This window comes from Myotis brandtii, unplaced genomic scaffold, assembly GCF_000412655.1.
Source record: "Myotis brandtii unplaced genomic scaffold, ASM41265v1 scaffold550, whole genome shotgun sequence".
Lineage (NCBI taxonomy): Eukaryota > Metazoa > Chordata > Mammalia > Chiroptera > Vespertilionidae > Myotis > Myotis brandtii.
The window spans coordinates 90,906-110,764 of record NW_005370043.1 but is presented as its reverse complement, the minus strand read 5'-3'; the positions used below and the strand labels follow the sequence as shown (position 1 = coordinate 110,764).

At 40.1% G+C, this 19,859-nt stretch overlaps 1 protein-coding gene across 1 annotated transcript in view; it reads right to left on the bottom strand.

Annotated features, from left to right (window-relative positions):
* Nucleotides 1-19,859, bottom strand: part of SORCS1 (sortilin-related VPS10 domain containing receptor 1) — a 236,399-nt gene that overhangs the window by 143,265 nt on the left and 73,275 nt on the right. The window contains exon 4 of the mRNA XM_005878302.2: nucleotides 17,329-17,402. Within this exon, the coding sequence (XP_005878364.1) occupies nucleotides 17,329-17,402 (74 nt within the window). The remainder of the gene's footprint in view (nucleotides 1-17,328; nucleotides 17,403-19,859) is intronic.

The window sequence follows — 19,859 nt, the reverse complement described above, 5'->3', positions numbered from 1 at the left end:
AGGAATGGGGTGTCTGACCCAGAATGAAGGAATATATAATGCTTAGGAAGATTGTGGGAGATAAGGATATTTGCTGCACAAAGTGTTTGATAGAAATAAAGTTGAGAGTTTGAAGAGCCATGCTTAGAAACAGGAAACATGCCTCCCCAGACATCAAATGACCAGGTCTAAATTGGTCAAGACAAACCATTCTGTGTCCATGCTCCCCTCCCCTTCGCCATTCTCCCTTATCTGCATTTCCTACTTTCTTCTTATTTCCCAACTTTTTGGCCCCTCCCCTTGTTTGTCTGTTTTTTGGTGTGTCTTTTCCTGAATACAGATGAGGGGATCTAGAGAGACACCAGGGAGGATGACAAGATCACCCTCCTGACCCCCCATTTGGAAATAATAGTGTGGATAAGATGCAGAGAAACACATTTAAAATGATCAAAGAGTTTGGGGTGGAGGGAAAGAGTAACCCACAATATTTTTAAATAAGGTTTCTTATTATCTTTTTAAACTTCAGTGATATCATACCCCATGTATTTTTAGCAACTTGTTAATTTTAGTCAATTTATCTTGGAGACTGTGCCATGCCAGAACATAAAATTAATGAGATAGATCTCTAACTTCTTCTTGCAATCTATTAAATGAAAATACTCAATTTATCTAAATACTGTCTATTGATTAACCCAAAGCAAAAAAAAAAAGCATACCCATGGAAAAAGAGTTACTAGAGATACACATTCTAAATTCCTAATGGTAGCCACCTCTGGGAGTCTTTAGAATTGGGGGTGATAGTCAAAAGGATCATCATCTTCATCAGCAATTTAAAAACCTTTTACAAGGAAGATGTAGTTATGGATTATTCTTGATATTAGTAAATCTGCATTGTTAATAAAAAGAAGAATATTTCTTCAGTCTGGGAAACAAAGTTCAAGAGGAGATGTAATCAATGTGTGCAAATCACAACAGAAAAAAATGGAAGAGTAAAATTTATGTGAAGAGAAGATCTGAAATTTTCTCAAATCTCAGAATACTTACAACCCTGACACCATCTTACCAAGATGGCTAGGAAAGCTAAGCAGTTGAAGAGTGTGGCAGTGAAAGACAATGCTAAGGACACCAGGTGTGTGTTCCTGTTCATCTTAAATTCAGACAGAGAGGAAGAAGGTATGGTGGTCTTATTTGGGACCAGAGGGGCCATATTAACAGAGACAAGGAGCGAAGAGAACCTTTCCACTACCCTTTTCTTTCCATTTCTGTTAAGGACAACGAACTGCAGAATAGAGGGTAGAGCAAATATGAGCGTAAATTAATGGAAACCTGAGCATTTGGATGTTGGAAACTATCTGACCCAGAGAAATTAAATTCCATAAAAGAATTCCAAGAATGACACTCTCCATTTTTTTTTGTTTGAACATATCAAGCAAGGGGAAAAAATTAGCAGATGCCCAATATAGGATGTTAGTTGTAAGCTGTAGAAATATACTAGAGTATGTACATATTAACTTTAGAAAATGTACACAAAATAAAAACTAAAACAGAAGCAAATAAATCAGAAATTGTAAAATTTTCTTCCCGCATTTCAATGAATCATCTTGTACATCTCCTAGGGTGTTGTTGCAGGTAACTTGCCATGGAGACAATTGCTCTAGACTGAAGATGCCTGGGGTAGCCTTGACACTGAACAGCAGCCGGGAAGACAGTAAAACCTCAGTGGAATTTGTTAATGAGTGCATAGTATTGACTGAACGCTGACAATGTGCCAGTGACTTTTCTAGGTGCTGAGGGTTTAGCAGTGAATAAAACAGAGCAAGGTCCCACCCCTCATGTGGCTTATATTTCAATAGAGAAGACAGTGCTTATAAATATAAATAATATAAATAGCATAAATATAAATATAAATTATATCAGATGGGGACAATATCTCTTGAAAGTTGTATAGTAAAAAATGTTAATGTATATGAGCTATAAGGATGCTTTAACTACATTAAAAAATATATTGTGTTTTTCATATGGTGCTGATCTGTGGCTGGTGTACATATTTTAAGTGTGGGACTGATATAATATAGGCCCTGTGAGGCTGTGCCCTTGCTGATGACCTGTTCAGCAATAGTCAACAGCTTCGATAAGAATATTGCGTGCCTAGGAAATTCACACGTGACACAAATTCAGGGGAAAAAATAATGGTGAGATCAAAGAAAAGCAACATTATCTCTGAAAGCAATTTATCTGCTCAAGGGCATACAATTAATAATGATACAATCAGATTGGAACCTACGCTTTCTAACTTCTCTACAGCTCTATGTACCATCTGTAAAACAGAATGATGACAATAAAATGTAATAATAAGATCTGTGGAGAGTATTGATGAACAATATGAGTTAAGGGTCCTTTAGAGGTAAAAAGTTTGCTAGAGATTAACCAGCCCTAACACCTCATGTCACAATTAAGGAAACCAAATCCTCAGGAGAGCAAATGCCTTGTCCAAGGTCACGCCACTCACACAGTGTCAAGGATGGAAACACTAATCCAGGTTCCTGACTCACTCCAGTGATCCTTCTCATGGGAAAACCAAAAAGCCAAGAATCCCTTTTCTTTTGACCTCTTTGTATCTCAGGGAAATCATGTTAACTCAGAAATCAATGTGTTTGTCTCACACTAACAAATATCGGGTAAATAAATTGGGCAACTTCAGTTATGTTGACTTCCTGCAAGAATTATGTGTTTGCCATGGTGTGAATGTTTGTGTCTCTCCAAAATTCAAATGTTGCGATCTAACCTCCAAGGTAATGGTATTGGCGGGGGGGGGGCTTTGGGAGGTGATTAGGTTATGAGGGTAAAACCCTGATGAATGGGATTAGTGCACTTATAAGAGAGGCCAGAGTGATCCCTCACCCCTTCTACCAGGAGAGGACAAAAGGAGAGAACAGCTGATTGAAACCCAGAAAAGGCCTTCATCAAAACCCTACCGCGCTGGCACCCCGATCTCAGACTCCCAGCTTCCAGAACAGTGACAGATAAATGTCTGTCCTTCAAATACCATCCAGCCCAGGGTTTAGCAGTGAATAAAACAGAGCAAGGTCCCACCCCTCATGTGGCTTATATTTCAATAGAGAAGACAGTGCTTATAAATATAAATAATATAAATAGCATAAATATAAATATAAATTATATCAGATGGGGACAATATCTCTTGAAAGTTGTATAGTAAAAAATGTTAATGTATATGAGCTATAAGGATGCTTTAACTACATTAAAAAATATATTGTGTTTTTCATATGGTGCTGATCTGTGGCTGGTGTACATATTTTAAGTGTGGGACTGATATAATATAGGCCCTGTGAGGCTGTGCCCTTGTTGATGACCTGTTCAGCAATAGTCAACAGCTTCGATAAGAATATTGCGTGCCTAGGAAATTCACACGTGACACAAATTCAGGGGAAAAAATAATGGTGAGATCAAAGAAAAGCAACATTATCTCTGAAAGCAATTTATCTGCTCAAGGGCATACAATTAATAATGATACAATCAGATTGGAACCTACGCTTTCTAACTTCTCTACAGCTCTATGTACCATCTGTAAAACAGAATGATGACAATAAAATGTAATAATAAGATCTGTGGAGAGTATTGATGAACAATATGAGTTAAGGGTCCTTTAGAGGTAAAAAGTTTGCTAGAGATTAACCAGCCCTAACACCTCATGTCACAATTAAGGAAACCAAATCCTCAGGAGAGCAAATGCCTTGTCCAAGGTCACGCCACTCACACAGTGTCAAGGATGGAAACACTAATCCAGGTTCCTGACTCACTCCAGTGATCCTTCTCATGGGAAAACCAAAAAGCCAAGAATCCCTTTTCTTTTGACCTCTTTGTATCTCAGGGAAATCATGTTAACTCAGAAATCAATGTGTTTGTCTCACACTAACAAATATCGGGTAAATAAATTGGGCAACTTCAGTTATGTTGACTTCCTGCAAGAATTATGTGTTTGCCATGGTGTGAATGTTTGTGTCTCTCCAAAATTCAAATGTTGCGATCTAACCTCCAAGGTAATGGTATTGGCGGGGGGGGGGCTTTGGGAGGTGATTAGGTTATGAGGGTAAAACCCTGATGAATGGGATTAGTGCACTTATAAGAGAGGCCAGAGTGATCCCTCACCCCTTCTACCAGGAGAGGACAAAAGGAGAGAACAGCTGATTGAAACCCAGAAAAGGCCTTCATCAAAACCCTACCGCGCTGGCACCCCGATCTCAGACTCCCAGCTTCCAGAACAGTGACAGATAAATGTCTGTCCTTCAAATACCATCCAGCCCAGCCAGCATGGCTCAGTGGCTGAGTGTCAACCTATGAACCAGGAAGTCACAGTTCAATTCCTGGTCAGGGCACATGCCTAGGATGCGGGCTCGATCCCCAGTGTGGGGCGTGCAGGAGGCAGCGGATCAATGAATTCTCTCTTCATTGATGTTTCTATCGCTCTATTTCCCTCTCTCTATCTCTCAAATAAATAAACAATAGATTTTAAATTAAAAAAAAATAAAAGCCATCCAGCCTGGGTACTTTCTTACAACAGCCAGGACAGACTAAGAGGTGTGTTGGCAATTAGGGCAGCACAGGTAGGAACATTAGAGAGTTCCGTGTCCTAGTGCTTGGAAACAGGCTGAATATTAAGTTTAGTTTATACCTGAAAATATCAGGGCTTCTAAGCTTGAAGTTGGCTTCTCTATAACTACTTGTAAAATGACTAAGATTCTGACCCTCCTGAGACACACAGTGTTAGTCTCCATATTGGACTGCCAGGTCCCTGGCCCTGGTTTAACCATCCTTGAATAGCTGCTCTATATTTTTTCAGCCTACTGTAACACAAACACATGATTTATTCCTGGGTATGGGTACTTCTAAAAAAATGCCCTGAGAGGCTATTGCTCACAAACTCTTCAATGGAGAAGGGAAAGTGATCCAGTCTGTAAAGTTTGGAGGGCAGCAAGGACAGAATTGGGGTAGGTGCACAAGGGAATTAAATCCATCTTCACAGCAGAGACAAAAATTCCTGGGCTGTCAAAAGGAGCTAGTCTCCTTGGTACTTTGCTTATTTACAAAGCACTTGTGGAGTTCTGAGTCCAGGTTTGAAGGGATTTGCAATGGGCAAACACCGAGATGAGATCCTGTGAAAATACTCTGAAGGCTATGCCAGTTTGCCTTTGAACTCTTGACTACTTGACCAAGAAAACCAATGTGATGAAGAAAAATACACCTTTTAATGTATCTTTTTTAAAAATATTTTTTTATTGATTTCAGAGAAGAAGGGGGAGGGAGAGAGACATAGAAACATCAATGATGAGAGATAATCATTGATCTTGCACACCCCACACTGGGGATCAAGCCCAAAACTCAGATATGTGTCCTGGCAGGGAATCAAACTGTGACCTTCTGGTTCAGGGGTCAATGCTATACCACTGAGCACACCGTCCAGGCTTAATTTACCTTTTTAAAAGAAATTAATATTGTACTATGGGTGTAAATTCCTAAAGTTAGAGTTGAAAACCTATCAGAATGATGGAAAGAGGAGAGGTGGGAGAAGAGTGGGGTTTATAAAGGTGGGTAAACAGGGGAGGAGAGAGGACAGGGCAGGTGGAGGAAAGAGTGAAAGAGAAAATGAATAAGAAAATATAGAAGAAAAAGAGAGGTAGATGAAAGGGTTGGAGACATGATGAGGATGACAAAGGGGAGAGGAGGAGGAGGAGAAGAAGGAGGAGGAAGAGGAGGAGGAGGAGAGAAGAGATTCCATTTTCTGTGGCTTTTCTCCAGTGGTCTCAGTGCCTTCCTGTTGGTTGTCGTCCACCAATCCACCTCATTGGGAAATATGCTTGATTGCTTTATTAATATAATTGGCATAATTGATATAAATCACACTTTTCATTTTTATTTTTTATTTACTGATTTCAGAGGGGAAGGGAGAGGGAGAGAGAGAGATAGAAATATCAATGATGAGAGCAAATCATTGATTGGCTGCCTCCTGCATGCCCCCCACTGGGGATCAAGCCTGCAACCTGGGCATGTGTCCTGACTGGGAACCGAACTATGACCACCTAGTTCATAGGTTGGCACTCAACCACTGAGCCAGGCTGGCTGGGCCCACACTGTTTTTTAAAACTCTAATACTAAAAGCAATATGTCAAACATAATGGAAAGTGTGCTGAAGTTTAAAAAGAAAAACAACAACAACATTCACACAATCCTTCCATCTAGAAATAACCACTTTTAATATTTTGTTGTTGATCCTTTAGTACTTTTTCTCTGTATAGGCATTCCTTTTAAAAAAAATAATTTTTGCATCATACTAATAACATAACACAACAAAATGTACTATGGACATGCACTGTTTTTCCAGCTGCACAATGTTCTATAATATACTTAAGTCACATTCTGACCATGGGGTATTGGTATTGTCTATACATGACACTGTGCTAATTATCTTTGTAGGTAAATATTAGCATGTCTCACTGAACTCTCAGTTTTTCAATTGGAAGAATTATTAAAAAAGGGAATTTCACTGGCTTGAAGAGAATAGATATTTGTTTAAGACTCCTGGTATATTGTCCAACTGTCTCCTGGAAAGTTTATACAAATTACACTCCTAGGAACAGCATATAAAGCTGTCCATTTCCCAAGTTCTCACCAAGGCTAAGCATTACCTTCTCAAAAATTTAATCCATTTGATAGACTAATAAAAGCCATGCCATTTTTTGCTCCGATTTTTATTTTCTACATGTGAGGTTAAATATTTTTATTTAATTGCCACTTTATTCTTTTATAAACTGCCTGTCCATATTGTGGGTCTACAGAGATGGTATCATTCAAGGTTTTCATTTATAAGAATGCTTATTTGTTTAGGATAGTTACCCATTTTCTGTACCATATTTTTCATATATTTGAAAATTTGTCAGTTAGAAACCTGGATTCTTTGTTCAGGGAATTAAAATCACTGTGAAACAACAGAGGTCAGCACCCCTCAATAGGTTTGTTTTGTTTTGAGGGAGCAGCAAGTCTTGCATTTTTCCTTGGCTAGGACAGAGAGACAGGGAAAGGGAGAAGAGTGTGTGTGTGTGTGTGTGTGTGTGTGTGTGTGTGTGTGTGAGAGAGAGAGAGAGAGAGAGAGAGAGAGAGAGAGAGAACCTGCACATCACCCTCCTTATGGTGAAGATGCGGTGAGATGCCCAACTAAACAAAGAGGGGAGGATGCAGAACCACTGGGGGGAATCCCCACCTCTGAGACCAATGAAGGGAATGCATCACTGGGAAAATGCATTTACTTCTGAGGTCTTCATCCCAGGTCAGACCCTAAAATATTCCTTTCAAAAGAACTTTATCAGGCAGAGAGGTTTTGCCCTTATTTAACAGGTGACATCTTAATGCCACATTAATATCTACCAGGAATTATCTAGCTACCAGCTCCATTCAAGGGCAGATATATACCTGAGACAAAAAAGAAGCAAAACATAATCCAGTATTGGGCTTATTCACCATCTTTTCCAGTCACCTTATTGGTAGAGAAACTACACAATGGTATTAGTAAGCATCCAAGAGGGGCAATTATTGCTTAGAGAAGAATCCTATATAAAGAGCTAATATGCTAATTAGACTGAACAGCAGAATGACCATCCAGACGACCTTCCAGGGGTTGTGAGGGCTGAGGCAGTCGGGGCTGCAACTAGTTCCAATATATAAGAAGTGATCAAAATAGAAAATGTCCATGAGAACGCCACAGTAATAATTGCTAAAAACAAAATCGACTCATAAACACTAAAATTAGTGGGTAAAATTCATATCATTGAAGTATCTCCCAAAATATTTACTAATTATTGTGGCAATCTTAACATATGTTCACACAATTTTTGATACTCCTCCTGCCAGGATTGGGAGCTTAATTCTCCTTCCCTTGAGTATGAACTTTGAAAAAATAAGAGCATGAAACAAAGAAAACAGTAACTGCAGTGGAGAAACCTGGCAGATACCACTTAGGCAAGTGGTCAAGGTGAACATCATCAATAATGAGATATATTGATGCTTGTACTTCTTGATGCAATGTCATAAGAAGTGTACATCATTTCTGTGATATACTTCCTGACAATCTACAACCCTGTAATTATGAAAAAATACTAGCCTAACCCAATCTGAGGGACATTCTACAAAACAACTCACTAGTCAATAATTTTATAACAACAGTGAATGGTGTCGGGTGGTACTGGAAATATTGAGAGAACACTTTGTAAAGTATATGATTGTCTAACCTCTATGCTCTACACCTGAATCTAATACAAAATAAAATTGAATCTAAATGGTAATTTAAAAAAATAACTGATTAGTGATCTCTAAAATTATTCAGTTCATCAAAGGTAAGGAAATACTGAGGAACTGCCACAGATTTGAGGATATGTGAGATTGCAGAAATATGATAAATAAATGCAATGTAGGATTCTGGGTTGAATCTTGGATTGGAAAATAGGACATTAGTAGAAAACATATGGAAACCCAAGCAAGATTTCCATTTTAGATGGCATAATATGCTAATGCTATTTTCTTGTTGTGAATATTGCACCATGATTATAGAAGGTGTTAATATTAGAGAAAGTTGAGTGAAGAGATATGGAAACTGTCTTATCTTTGCAATTCTTCTGTAATTCTAAAATTATTTCAAAATAAAAAGTTAAGGGGGAAAAACTATGCCAAATCTTGTAAGAATATACTTATTAATAGCAAAACTACTATAAATACTCAAGTGATCTGTTTTTACTAAATCAGATCACTGTGACGGACTGATGATGTAATTTCATCATGTAAAGCAGATAAACTACTGTAGCATTTCAGGCTGTCATTAGTTCATGATTCATAGACTTCAGCGATCACAAAAATAAAGTTATATTCTTTTTTTTAAATGATGACTGGAAAAATGGCTCATTGCTGAAATGTTCTTACTCTCTTTTTATTCAGAAGTAGAAAACAATATGGACATCCAGAGTTTTTATTTATTCTAGGTCTGCCCTGGTTATTATGGGAAGAGCCTGAGGTAGGCTGACAATATAAATATGGTGGGTGCAGGAACTGTTGAATGTGAGGTCAAGTGTGGGGTTTGTGCTGATGTGGCTCTATGCTATATCTATTTTGGATTCTACCTCTTGGCTATTGAGTTACTCAGGAAGGCTAACTGCTCATGAGAGACACATGGAAGAAATGGTGTGTTCTCTGGGTTGGTGATGCAGAAGGGATCCCAGGCACATAAATATTCTAACAAGTTTCCTCTTGTCACAATAGAGTCATAAAGTTGCTCTGTTCAGCACATGATAATGGCTTTGTAATTCAATTATGGGTAATATTTGTCCTCTGGGATTTATTTGCCTTAAACTTCAGCCTTCATGTAAATCCCTTTACCATAAATCTCATAAATGCTGCAGTAGGTTCTGTCCCCATCCCAGGGCACATCTCGCCATGCCTGTGAAAACCCTGACAGCTTTCTCTACGTGATGGAATTGCTGTGTTTGAGGTGTTGCTGTTTTAAGTGCCAGAGCCAACCATAAAAAACAGTGGGGCAGGTCCATTTCCTCGGTTACTCTCTTTATAGAAATATAAATCCTGATGGACAGATAGAAAAGTTCCAGTTCACCCAGAAGGCTATTTTCAGTCATTTAACTAGAATTTGGTAGAAGGGAGTCCTGCAAGTCGTCGGAGGTCTGATGCAATGGTTTCTATGTTCTGTAAGAATCCTGAGATTCTGATGCACAAACACATCAGGGCCAGTCATCTACATGGATTCACTCATCTGATAGTTGTTTTTTGGATCTTTCTCAACCTGCTCTGCCTTTCATTCCTGCCCAGTCAAATGAGCCAGTCTTCTGGGTCTTCTCTACCCTCCTGTCTAGAATTTACGGCCCCACATCTTATTAGTTATCTACTAAGACAATCCTCTCCAACCCAACCTTTGATTTGAAAAATAAATATCTTTGGTTGCCTCACCCTCAATATCCATTCTTCATTTTTCACTCATCCCGCAAATATTTATTGTGCACCTATCCCATCAATTCCAAAATGCTCACTTTTTTTTCATTTTAACATCTTTTAAATCAGTAGTTATCTTACAATCATTGAAATGATTGTCAGAAAATTTTTAAGATACATAATAAAAGGGTGCACCTTCATTCAACGAAAATGTATAAAGTTCATGATATATGGTCTGTGCCAGCCACGGTTCTAGGAACTTACCTATCTTAGCTCTTTGGTCAATTTCTTCTTATCTTTGGCCCATCAAAGGACAAATCCTTTTCCTTAGGAAACATTCCCTAGAGACTTCCCACCACATTATAGATTAATATGCATATATATTTGTGTGTGTGTGTGTGTACATCATTTCCCTTCCTTTTCATCTCTCCCACTCTTCTTCTGTGTTTCAACAAAGATGTGTTAGTAGTGGTTGACTTTACATTTCAGTATTTTGGTTATAGAATACAGGGGGGGAAGCAAAGTTACGTTTATAATTGTTTGTTTGGAAAATGACAAGTAATACAAATAAATATTACAATAATTAATAAACAATAAGAATAAACTCTGTGTTGTGTACTCACAACTGTAAGCCTACTTTGCCCACCCTTGTACAGAAGGCAGAAGTATGACTCAGTTAGAAGAGAAATGTCATCCAAACATAGATAATGTGGCATTTGCAATTTGTTCTCATTTTGGGAGGAAGATGTGTCACGTTTTAAGTTGTATAGAGAAAATCCTATCAGGCGAGGTAAAAGCATAATTTTGTTTTTGTTTTCATTTGAAAGTTATATGTGGTTGAAAAAGATGTGCACAGGTGCCAAGTTTTCAAGGAGTAGACTGTGATGTTCCATGCTGGATCAACTTGGCTGACCTACAACCATATTCCCCAGAGTCTTTGCATGGTTGCAGGTTACGAGGGGCCAGAAGGAAATGTGTGTGGGATTTAGTAGATTGGAGAGAAGCAGCAGACTCTGAAGGTCATTTTGGTTAAAGGTGGTGAGAGGCAGTGCAGAAGTAATGGTAGTTATGAACTTGCCCTTGCTCTTCCCTTCCCAATTCCATGGCCAGCTTGACCCCAGATCTTGGCTGCAAACTCACAGAGGGGCGGCTATGCAGGGGCAAGATCCTTCCCATATACTTCTGTAGGGGCTCCCTGGAAGTTCCACCTCAAGCTACAAGGTCCTCAAGAGCAAGTTCCCTTTATCTTCATGGCCAAGAGTTAGCTCTAAAAATTACTCAATAGATGCAAATTAAATGAACTGGGTAACAAAAGTTTTCAAATAATTGAGAAGGTATAAAATAGAACAGTAAGCTGATTTTCTATCCATTATTCCTGATTCTGGGGCAACAAAGAAAAATAGATTTGTACACATTAGAAATTCTCATTGAAAATAAATTATTAAGTTGAATAAAAAAAATGAGGCTGCCACATTTCAGAAACTCATGAATACCTAACTCTTCTCTATTTCACTTTTAAATAATAGTTAATATTTATTCATCATGTATTACACATGTTTAGAATTTAACCTGAATTCTCACTTTAATCTTGACAAGTCTATGAGGAAGACACTAGTATGATGACTAATATACATTCCATCACCATAACTTAATAACATATAACATTAGGCAAAATTATTTGACCTCTCTGGGATTTTGTTTCTATATCTATCTTAATTATTTCTCATCCTAAAAAGAAAATGACAACACTTCCCACTAATGGACACTTCTTGTTGATACCTTCCCACGAACATTCTCCCTTCTTTTATAAAGTTCCCCAGCCTTTTCTGGGGTTTCACCATTCCTTACTTTCTATCCATGTGGTTAATTGGAATTGATTGTACCCCCTGGTCTAAATGTGAGCATGTTACCTAATCAAGGCCCATAAGTTTTACTCCCAGGAGTTTTCCTGGAGCAACAAGAAAATGGTGTTTTCTTTTCCATTGGAGTGAATCGGGGAAGATGTGAGGTGCAGTGGCCACCAGGAAGTGAGAGCCTGGCTGAGAGTGAAGCTAACACAGCAGACAGCAGAGCTGAGCGGTGGGGAGAGATGAAGACCCGATGACTATAATGAGCCTCTGCATCTAGTGCGGCCTAGATAAGACCTTCTGACTTTCCAGACTCATGAGCCAATATCTCCTGTTTATTTATTTTTTCCTAAAAATAGGTTGCATTTTTCTATCACATGTTGAGAATGAGTTTTGATCAGTAAATTATTTCACGTTATTGATTTGAGGAGTGCTTAAAAATATATGTGCAAAGAGTTTGGCACACAGCTTGGCGCACAAACAATTAGCAAATGTGACTTGTTGCAAAAGACATGGCATGGGAATCCATTCGCATAAATGGCACTGGGCCATGAGGAAGAATGAGGGTGTGTACACATGTTCAAACATATTAAGGATGGAGTTATCTCTCTGCTATGTAATACCACTGTCATATGTCCTCTGAGGGACATCACTGGAACAAGGCTGGTGTTCTAGAATAACAGAGGTTCATTGTTGAGCCAACTCTTAGTTTTCCATGTGTGAATTAGTCACAGAAAATATGTAATCACCAGACATCTGCCCCTGTTTCCAGTCAGCCCCCTATATGTCAGAGAAATATAATCAATAAGGTAAGTCTGAACCTACTTTTAATTAAGCGAAGCAGCCCTAAGATTGCCTTGTCTTTTGCATAGATGATAGATTGCTGAGTGGGTTATAATTGAAACTGTCTTCTGTTGCACTGACCTAAACTTGAATTAGATCCCAACAAACCACATTCATCAAGTTCTAATAGCAAATTTGGCTTTTGGCTAGGGCTTATTCACAGCATTTGAGTACTGCTGATGCTACAATACCATGTTCCTCTTCAATGTCAAATTCAACACTTGAGGTCCTTAACTACTGAACTGTTATACTAACAGGTATTACTGGAGGATGTTGGTGGGAATTAGGTCTTGAATTTGGGGCTGATCTTTGCTACTGAAAACAAGAGCCATGAACCCAGACAGACCAAGTTCCAAAACTTGACTGTATTACATATTATGCATTATGTTGGATAAATTTACAAGAAACATCTAGTTTAATGACATAGGTATTGTCCCCACTTCACAGAGATCAAAACTGAGGCACACAGAGATTAAGGAACTACCCGGTGATCCGTTACTTAGCAAATGGCAAAGCTGGAACTCACACTTCCTATCTCTGAGCCCCCTAACCTCTGGTCTGTACTGCCTCCCAATATATCTGATTTCTGAAGGGTGATATTGTGTTTTATAATATACCCTATATATGTAACTTGGTTTTGGAAGCAATTTGTACTTCTTAGAGGAATACTTACATTTATGTTAGCTATGGTAGTACTAACAGCAACCACTGAGATAGTATAAGAATAAGCTTTTATATTCTATAATTATTTTATAATTGCCAATGACTACTTTCAGGCAATAGTAATGCCACCCAAAATAAAGATATATCTCAAATGTACTAATTGATGAGGAAAATACATCCATTGATCTTCATTTTTCTCTATGGGAAATGCTATGTTACTACTCAGGGTGACAACTCAATTTAGCACTAGAAAGTTTCCTTGAGTCCCTTCCACACCCCCACAACCAGGCTCCAAGCTGAAATTATTAAAGGAGCTTCTTTGCATTACACCTTCTGAATAATCCCAGACATCCCCAAAGTTCCTATGTAATTTGAATTAACTGGTTTCCAGCAATAGGTCTAACATATATTGCTTTGATTGACACCTTGTCTGCCAGTCCAGAAAGTTGAACAGAGTCAGAAAATACAGACCATGTGGACAGAGACCAAGAGTTTTTCATTAATTGTCTTATGCACTGTGCAATTCACCAGGTCTCATGCCCTCTCTGGACAAAAACAACCGAGCTTAAAGAACCCCCAGGGTCCATTTGCCAAGACCAGCCGGAGAGATACACTTGCAGGCATGGTGGTCAAAAGAGCCTTGGGTTTTCTCTACTCATCTGCCTGAATGGGCCTGATTTCTAGGGCTCACTGCCCCAGGCCAGAAGAGAAGGCCAACAGGCAGAGGCTACAGAGTGCATTGAATTGGTAGGGCATAGATATTGGAGACAGACAAGCTGTATTTGAATCCTGGCTGTGTCACTTTCTAGCTGTGAAACCTTGGCTAAATTACTTAACCTCTTCATGCCAAAGGTTCCCCATCTCTTAATGATGATAATGCAAATATTACTTCATAAAATTGTTATGAAGATTAAATAGCTTTGCATAAAGCTGATCACACTGTTAGGGCTTAAATGGGGAAGATGTACCTTTCTGTTTCCCAAGGCAGAGGGAGGGGTGCTGTTTATTTTACTTAGCAGACAGATGGATTAGAATTCTTACACCACCATGTGTAAAGTTTTTATAAAGATGGTCCCATTATGACATTTGGTTACAAGGGCTTCCATAGATAACCAGGCTTTCAGATAGAAGACCCTCATTCAAAGAATAGACAAGAATGGATTGCAATTAGCACCCGCTGAAGCAATGAGGGGGCCCATTCACCTCAGGATGCTGTGTGGAAACAAGACCTTCAGTGAGCCATGGAATATTGTGTACCATGTGCCACCTACATGGGAAATATTCTCATCTCTGTCCTTTTGCCTTGTCCAATTTTTTAGTCAGTGCTTTTCTTTGTCCCTCTGGGTAGGAATACACTTCCATTCAGTGCTCTATGAATTGTAACTTTCTGCCTTCTAGTGCTGGGTTCACGTGGAGATATTTTCAGTACTTTGGAAGGGGGACCTGAGGAAAGGTTTGTCCCTCACACCTTCTCATTGGCAAAGCACCAACTCCATTTCTAGGTTAGAATAGGACCACAGTCATGTAGGCCTTCACTTATTTTCCAAGGCCATTCTGTGCACATACAACACCAAGTGAAAGAGAAACTAAACAAACAAAAAGCCATGGCCACCCTTTCCCAAAATGACTTTATAATTTCCAGGCAAAACACACAGAGGTGCAGTGTCTCAGGAATAAGGGGCACAAAGAGCAAGAGGCAAAGAGAAGTGCGGATCAGAGGAGGGAGACTCGGGGATCGCTAGGGCTGAGTTCCTGGAGAAGGGAGAGGCCCATGTGGACTCCAAAACAACTCTCATGTCACTCCTGAGCAAGAAGAGGGAGATGACCTCTAGGCACAAAAACCTTCTTCAGTTAAAAATGTCTTTCTTAAATATATTTTTATTGATTTCAGAGAGGAAGGGAGAAGAAGAGAGAGATAGCTACATCAATGATGAGAGATAATCATTGATCGGCTGCCTCCTGCACACCCCACACTGGGGATTGAGCCCGCAACCCTGGCATCTGCCCTGACCAGGAATCGAACCATGACTTCCTGGTTCATAGGTCGATGCTGAACCACAGTTAGAGCCATGCTGGCTGGACTATAACTGTATTTTTATGATGGGGAAAAAAAAAAGATATTCCACATAGAAGTCTCTATGTGTTATCTTTGACCAGTTTATTTATAAATGGCTTGCCTTTCACTTTTTCAGGCAGTTTCACACGCATTTTAAGAGATTTCTCTAATGCACGTCTCTGGCTTTCAACTCCCACGGGGGTTTTAGGGCCCTGTTTGAAAATGAGAAACAGAAAAATGCATTCCTCCTCGAAGTGCATGCAAGTCCAGAGGCTGATGGGAGGCAGTGTGATTTCAGGAGGCATGAAGGGAGACACCTGTCACTGTCCTATTCGCAGGAAGCTCCTTGGCTCCGGAAAGGTCATTGCCCCTGTGATTATGAATGACGTAACAAGGCATACTGACAATCTGCTCTGGGCTAGTGCTTTATAGCCCAGTTTATAGCAGCAAACGTCTGAAACAGCCTCAGTGGCTTTTCCATGGGCAGATTAATATATCCGGGTAAGGAGCCGCATCTTATGGCAGGGTTAGGACGTAAACTCCCAAGGGTTTGTCATGTAATGTCAAATTACACTAGAATGTTGCATACTTTGTTGTTACTTTGTGTTTCTAGGTCATAGAAACACAAAAGCCGAAGGAGCTTGTGCTATTCTCCTTCTTGTCACCTGTAGTCGCCATGGCCATGGAGGGAAGTCATCTCTAGTTTAATCAGGAAGATGGGCTCAGGTGGTTTAACAATACATATGTTACTTTCTCTGCCTCTTTTTCATTTGCTGTCTGTCTCTCTCCTCCCTTCCCCTTATCTTCTCTCTCTCACATATTTCTCTTTCCCCTTGCACTTATCCACCAATATACACAGTCTATTTTTGTTCATTAAATAAGCCTAGACTTTAACTCCAATCTATATCCTTAGAGGAAAATGATACTTAACTATTAAAAAAAATGATGACATGTATTGTTAACTGCATCCCCTCACACGAACAAAGAAAAAGGCACAGAACAGGGTGTGTAAGCTAACATTTATGTCAATGCAAATTTATGGGCTAAATGTTTTTGTCTCCCGCAAATTCATATGTAGAAGCCCTAATCCCCTAAGTGATAGTACCAGGAGATGAGGTTTTTTGGGGGGTGATAAATAGGTTTAGATGAGGTCATGAGTGTGAAATCTCTTGATGGAATCAGTGCCTTTATAAAGAGAGGAAGAGAGACCATAGTGCTCCCTCCTTTTTTTCCATCCTGTGAGGACACAGAACCAAGGCACCCTCTGCAGTATCCTGCCATATTCTCTGAAACATTCCAGCCTTCACCAGGAAGAAAATATGTCGGCACTTTGATCTTGAACTTCCCAGCCTTTAGAACTCTGAGAAATCAATGTGTTGTTTAAGCTCCCCAGTCGACGTCTTTTTGTGAAAGCAGCTTGAGCTAAGAATATATTTGGTAATTCATGGAACATTCTGGAAGGGTAAGTAAGTAAGTAATTAAGAATATTGGTTGCTTCCCATATGATAAGGAGAAGGTCTAGAAACCTTGGAATCAGGAGTGGGAGGAAGATCCGCTTTTAGACTAAACAAGACCTACTTATTTACAATGAAAAGCTTTATTTGAATATGTAAAAAAAATGCGTGCATAATGGTTTCAGTAATAAATGTCACTATTAAAATGTTAAGTGTCTGCCTCACAAGTCTCATCCAAACACCAGTTCCAAAGCCCCTGCTGCTCACTAATCTCAGTCATCTTTCTGGGGTTTATTAAGTAATCTGTGATACATCTCTAATATCCCCTTAACATGTTTACTACACCAGTGCCAGGTCCTGCCCGAGGGGACTGTGGGCCTATCCCAACCAGAACAGACCTCATGTGAGAGCTCCGCGTGAGAAAAAGAATCCAGTGCTTGTTTACTAGGTGACATCTTAATACGGTCCAAAATAAAACGAGACTCACCAGTAGAACCTGTTGGGTACAACCCCTTCCTGGATAAGCTGCCACCTTCTCCCAAACTCAGCGGAGCTGTATAACTGCAGAGAAAAGAAATTACTTAGCACCACTGAATACAGAAACATCAGTTCATTAGAACAGTAACAGTAATAAGAGCACCTACCATTTATTGAGCACCTGCTACAGACCAGGTGAATGCTCCACATATCACCTCTACTCCCCCCATACATTCTGCAAAGCAGATATTAATGTCCCCATTTTACAGGAGAGGACACTGAGGCTCAGGAAGATTAAGTGATCTGCTGGAAATCGCATGCCCTCTAAATAGTAGAATGGACTGGGATTCATACCCCATTTTGCCTGGAGAAAAAGTCAGCTGAACCACTTGACCCAGCATATGCGGATCACTGCCTGTGTTGGATACACAGAAGTGCAAAGTCTAGTCCTGGCTCTCAAAGAGCAGATGATGCAACCTGACTCTGACTACAATCATGAGAGATGCATGAGGCAGCTGGTGATAAAAGGATGCCGAGGAAGGAGGCTCAGCAGCCAATCAGGGACGCTTTTCAGACCTTGTGGAGATTCCCTTGGGATCAGAAGGAATGGCTGCATTCAAACTGACAACTATAGGACAAGCATTACTCACAAAGGGAACAACATAGGACAAAGAGGTGAGATATGCAGGGACAAGATATGAATAAGCCTGGCTTATCCAGATATGTTTGGATGAAAATGTTGAGGGCAACTTGGAAAAGGCTTTGAATGGTAAGTTAGGGAGACCAGAACATATCCTGCAGACAAGAGAGGCCAATGTTAGTCTTCGTAAGAGTAACCAGAAGAACTTTAGGCTACAACAGCAGCCCGCATTGACTAAGTTCTTACTTAGTCATCCAAATGCTTCTCGTGTACTATTTCATTTAGTCCATACCCCATCCCTGTGATATATGAAGTTATTTTGACCATTTACAGATGGTTATATAGCTGGTAATGGTTCAAGTCCATGTGCGCCACTGTAAGCACTCTCCAAGGGCAACTGCATAGAAACACTGCTCAGGAGACAGGGTCTAACCCTCCACTGCTCCATCCCTCCTAATGTCTTTCTTCTCCTACCTCCTGTTGTTCCTTGCTCACATGACACCCCTGCTCCTCTCCGATATTCTTTGCAGCACCATGGAACCCTTTTGTGCCTCTGCAAGTATCCTCTGATGGTAGCCCAGAGATTCCTAATGCTGTAGGCATCCTGGTTTCCATTGGTCTCTTGGCTGCTGTCTTGAAAAATATCATTTGGAACATCGTCTTTCTGCTATATGCCTGGTCTGTAACCCACTCACAAACTGCAAACTCCCACCACTGCATTTGCCAAGTCCCAGAGTGAATGAATAGTGAGTCACTGTACCGAGGACCCTGCTAGCTGCAGCCTTGTCCTCCTGCCCCAGCCCCAGCACTCAACAAAGAGTCAAATGACTCACCAAGTGACTCACCAGGGCTGCAGATGCGCCCGGCATGTCCAAGGAACAAGGCAGCTCTAGTGAGTAAGCACTGACCCTTGAAAAAGCTTCCTACACCATTGTGTCCATTGGATCAAAACACATCCTACAGCCAAAAAAAGCGGAGATATCTGGCTACTAAAGCAAGCGGTTCGATTGGCTCCAACTACACAGCACTTGGAACCCAGCCAAGGAGAATCTGTGGCTTCTTTCTTTCAAGTCCTATTATTCTTTTCTGCCCCATTATGTCTGGGGAAGAAAGTTTTCCTGGGTACATTTCATGCCCGATTCATTTTAAGAGTGCGAAGGAGAGAAGGAGACACAGCTCCCCTCATAGAGATAACAGGAGGGCACCGTTCACTCTTAATTCAAACCCAAGCAGCCAGAGGACCCAGGTCCTGCGCTGTAATCCCAGCAAGTCCTGAACACCTTGCACTTTAACATGCAGACTGCTAGGTCAACAGCAAGCACCTGATCTTGGACTTCTGCTGCTCCCTCTCCCCTCACTCTTATCTTTTTTAAAGCCCAGAACTGCTTTGCATGAGTTTAAAGAGAACATAGCGCACACCATTGTGTATGCCTCTGTCTATATATAAATATATATTAATATTTATATTTATATACAAAGATTTATGCCAGTGTCACAGCATCAGGGTGATTTAAAATAATAATTCCGTGTGAAGGCTGATTCACATATATGCTGAAGATCATATATAAACTCTGAGAAATCAGATGGCTACACCAAGTCATTGCTTTCCATGCTCCCACACAGAATTCATTTCCATGAGGAATTGCCAGATGCCAGCATCTGTATGTGTGTATTTCTTTCCCTTCTATGTCTTTTTAAATTGATCCCCCCAGGCTTGGATTCAAACCCAGGGACCAGTCAGGTATGTCCCATAAAATTTGTTTTTATCTTCTTCCAGGGGCTGCTGTGTTATTTGTGAGCATTCAGAGGCCCCTCAAGCAGTGGATATACCGAGTAACCCAATAAGCCAAGCTTCTCTTAGGCAGCTCAGTGACATCCTTTTCGGGTTCTTCTCTCACAAG